Source organism: Hyposmocoma kahamanoa, unplaced genomic scaffold (assembly GCF_003589595.1).
Source record: "Hyposmocoma kahamanoa isolate Upper Pololo Valley unplaced genomic scaffold, ASM358959v1 80, whole genome shotgun sequence".
Classification (NCBI taxonomy): Eukaryota; Metazoa; Arthropoda; class Insecta; order Lepidoptera; family Cosmopterigidae; genus Hyposmocoma; species Hyposmocoma kahamanoa.
This window is the reverse complement of record NW_020654051.1, coordinates 8,010,771-8,015,061: the sequence shown is the minus strand read 5'-3', so window position 1 is coordinate 8,015,061 and position 4,291 is coordinate 8,010,771. Positions and strand designations below refer to the sequence as shown.

General features: G+C 34.4%; 1 protein-coding gene across 1 annotated transcript in view; it reads right to left on the bottom strand.

The window, feature by feature from the left end:
* The window catches only part of LOC113233738 (HMG1/2-like protein), a 7,269-nt gene extending 3,738 nt beyond the window's left edge, over positions 1 to 3,531 (bottom strand). Inside the window, exons 1-3 of the mRNA XM_026468925.1 lie at positions 3,380 to 3,531; positions 3,056 to 3,299; positions 1,442 to 1,621 (exon numbers count right to left, since the gene is read on the bottom strand). Coding sequence (XP_026324710.1) covers positions 1,442 to 1,621; positions 3,056 to 3,299; positions 3,380 to 3,531 — 576 coding nt within the window. The remainder of the gene's footprint in view (positions 1 to 1,441; positions 1,622 to 3,055; positions 3,300 to 3,379) is intronic.
* Positions 3,532 to 4,291: the final 760 nt, after the last annotated feature.

Below are 4,291 nucleotides of genomic sequence, written 5' to 3'. Positions count from 1 at the left end.
CGTCGGTTTGTTTGAAAAAACAAATATACGCGATTTAAATCCGGAAAAACTAGTTTCATTTCCTATGACAGTATCGATTATTTATGCAATAGTCAGGACCGATAGTATCGATTATTTAAGCGATAGTCAGGCTCGATACTATCGATAGTATTGCAAGTATTCAATATTATTGCTATTTTTATGCTATCGATAGGGATATCGTTATTAAAGATGATTTTCAAGGTCAACTATCGATAGTGAAACTCGATTTTATTGCAACACAAGTGTGATTTTTTACAAGGATGAATATACCCCCTCTATTTTGTGTAGAAACCATTTGAAACAAGTAACTGTCATAGTATGACACTTAAAAATACTGATGGCGCTTACACCAGACAATAATGTTGATAAACCAATAAATTAATAATAATAATAATCTTAATTTCTCTCCACTGTTACACAAATTGAGTACAAAAACATGCTGGAATGTAAACTGGCTGAATAAATCTATGTCTTAGGGCTTCCAGGTTCAACACAAACTCATTGCTTTATTAAATTTACCGTACTTAGGGTCGTATTGTAGAACTCTACTCAATGCTCAAGTCAGGATTGCACTGGAAACACAAGCACTGGAAATACGAACCTAATGGCAGGGAGTTGAGTATGATTTCGAGTGCTTTAAACCATACTCAAATCCTGACTTGAGCATTGAGTAGAGTTCTAAAATACGACCCTAAATCTATGAAATTTACATTACAATGAATTATCAAATTATATGTTTTATTATCCCCAAAGTGCAAAGAATCACTTACAGACTTGGTTTATTTTTCTAGTTTTTTATTTATTAATTAATATTATTATTTTAATGCACATGTAAGGCGATAAAGTGGTTTTGATTTGGGAACAAAATTCCAGACTGCAGTATGACTGATTTATAAGTTATTATTGAAAATACAAATAATTTAAATACAGAAATAATGAAATATGTTTGTTTTTATTACAGCTTTTCATGCGCTTGCATGAAAATTTGCCAATATTAAAATCTGGTTGAAAACTGGGCATTCTTTCTTGCAAGTAAATATTTATCAATGTGGTTGTCAACATTTTCAACCCCTTTTCACTACCGAATGAATGGAACAATTTTGAAAAAATTAAACAAATTAATAGAACAGACTCATTACAGTAGTATGTATTGTTTATTCTGCACTTTAAATTGATAATTATATGATCCGTGGTTAATAGTCCCAGCTCCTGTATTAGTACACCTATTCTAGCCTACAAAGATAATTATAATGTAGTTTCAAAATATTTGTGTATAGAAAATTGCAGCTAAGAAAAGTCAAAGCATGGATGAACAAAATAAACCAATGTTTAACTACTTTGACCAGAAGAGAAAAAAGTGGATTGCACATGGCATGAGGGGCTTAAGAAATCAAAATTCACACAAGACATTCAAACTCACCCGTTTCTCATCATTAGAGAGTGCTCTCCAACGGGAAGCCAACTGCCTAGTTACTTCTTGCTTGGTGGGCTCAGTTCCAATCTCAGAGTTAGCCTCTGCTACCACAACAGGTCGTTGCTCTTGGCAGAATTGGAAGAAAGCATTGCACGGCTTTTTTGGTGCATTTGGATCTCTTTCAGGCTGAAATTATAAAATAGGTAGCTGTCAGTTTTATAGGCTTGTATGTACATTGTACAATAATGCCAACATGTACTCCACTGGTTTGCTTGTAGTGAATTGACTTATTTCAAGATAACTTCACGAAGAAAGACAGTTTAGATAGCCCTCTACCTGTCACTATTTTTTTACATTATTACTGAGTGCATATCTCTACTTTTAGCACATTAAGTGTGTTTAAGGATGCAAGATCAAATAACCAATAAACAATAACTAAAGCAAGACAGACAAAGACTGGCTCAACTTTAGAATACGTGACTTCGAGTTGGGCGTTCAAATTAATTTTGGAGATAGACCTATTCAAAACGAACCCCTCCACAAAGTTTACGTCGCCAAAGGTTTTCGAGAACATAATTTTTGAAAATCATGAAAATTAAAGCAAAAAAACGCATTCGACATCTACCTAATGCAAAAATTGTGTGAAAAAAGCACGCTGACGCAATTTAATGTTTTGCGTTTTGATATTCCACTATCATGACATCATCTGTTGCTGAAATTTTGAAAATATATGTATGTTTTATTTGTTTTCCAAACATTAATGCTTATCTAATACCATCTAAATTATATTTAAAATATTATTTCAGAAGGTTACTTCGAAATAGTAGTAATAATTCAAAAACAATTTTGTATTTTAACAATAAAACGCAACGTCATTTATCACGTTTGTTTTTTTCTTATTTTTCTTGGTTTTTCGCGGTTAGCATTTTAACCATTTACAGTATTTTTACTGCGTATTTATGTTGCTGTTTGTCGTGCATAAAGATTGTTACGTTTTTTAAATTATAAATGCGGATGTCCTGGATTATTTAGGTTAAGTTTTTTTTATACAAACGCGGAAGTCCTTTTGGGCAGAAACAAATTGGATTATTTAGGTTGTTAGGTTTTTATTATACTATCACGGAAGTCCCTCTGGGCAGAAACTAATTGGATTATTTAGGTTAAGTTAGGTTTTTTTATACAAATGCAGAAGACCCTCTGGGCAGAAATGAATTGGATTATTTAGGTTAAGTTAGGTTTTTTTTTATACAAATGCGGAAGCCTCTCTGGGCAGAAACCAATTGGACAGATATAGGTAGACATTGGAGTCTGTGTGTGCACTAAACATCAAAATATATAAGATTTTGAGGTTATTTTTCACAAATTTTTTTCTCAAAAACTATCAATGTTCTTAATTTGAAACTTCGGGTGGGGTTCCCCCTCCCCATCTCTTATTCCCACATTTTTTAAGCTTTTATTCCGTGCATTTGCGAAAATGTATAGTTTTGTGGTATTTTTTTTCAAATTTTTATAAATTTATATCTTGAAAACTTCAAACATCCTAACTTTGAAACTTTGCAGGGGGAGTCTCCTCCCCTCCCTCAATAAACGTCAAGTTTTCTAAGCCTTCCCAAAGACTACCTTGTCAGCTTTGCTTTTTCTCTTAGGCCCAGGTTTTTTAGGTCCTCCAGTTGCAGGTCTGTCCACTTGTTTGCCACCAGTGGGTGCCTTCCCACCAACGCGACCTGCTCGGGGCACCACCTCAGGCTTCGTATCGATTTCTATTGTCGCTGTTCTGAATGGATCTCCGTGACTATCCAACGTTTCCACTAACAGCATAATATCCTTACGATACCGCCTTGATATTTTCTTCACTTCGTGTATTCTGTAAAAAAATTACTACTGAAGTCGAGTTACACTTGACGACGCGCAATAATACCAAACTACGGTTATTAAAACACAAACCTATTCAGTATTCGCTCGTTATCCTGCTGTAGCACCTCGCATCGTTCTAGTAGCAATTGATATTTGCGCCTATAAACTTCCTCCTCCGGTGGTAAGCTCACCATATCATCGGAGTCGTCAGAAATATTCGGGTTATTCTGCTGGACTGTCATTTTAATTTATTTCACAACACAAAGTTCAACGCGAACGAATTTCTTTTTATTGACCTGTCAGTTCGTTTCGTGCATTTTGTTACGGTTAATTGTATAAAGTTGGCGTTCATGGATTAATAGAGGGAGACAAACATATTGATGACTTACAAACATTCTGCAAATACATATCTAATCGCGTTTTCCTCCTCGCTATGTGATTTTGTCTAGTTATCATTTTGAATCAAGTGGGTAAATTTTTCGTAATATCCAATGTAATATCCACAAAATCCATTTGAAAAAAAAGAAGTTTCTGTTTATGAACTGTTTGTTAAAATAATTTTTTAAGGTCTAAAAACCAATGATTTGTTACTTATAGGCCTTAGAATAATAACGCATAGAAGGATAGTTTCATATCAAACGAACTGTCACAAGTGAGGCAAAAACCAAATTCATGTAGGCGTAAGCAACTTGTAACTACGCTCGTCGGCACGCACACAAATATACTAATAATCATGCCATGGAATAACATTTTCCTCAAAAGTGGGGAAATTGTATCTTGCTTAACTCATCATTAAGTTAAAGGTGCCTACAGATTTGCCCGACAATGTCGATCAGGTGCCTACAGATATGCTCGGTTTTGTCGATGAAAAACGAATATAGCACTTATTTGTAAATCCAAGATGGCGGTCACGATTTTTCAAAATATGCTATATGGGTATCATTTTCGAGGTACTTGGGGGTGCTCATGACGAATATGGCACTCATTTCTAAATCCAAGATG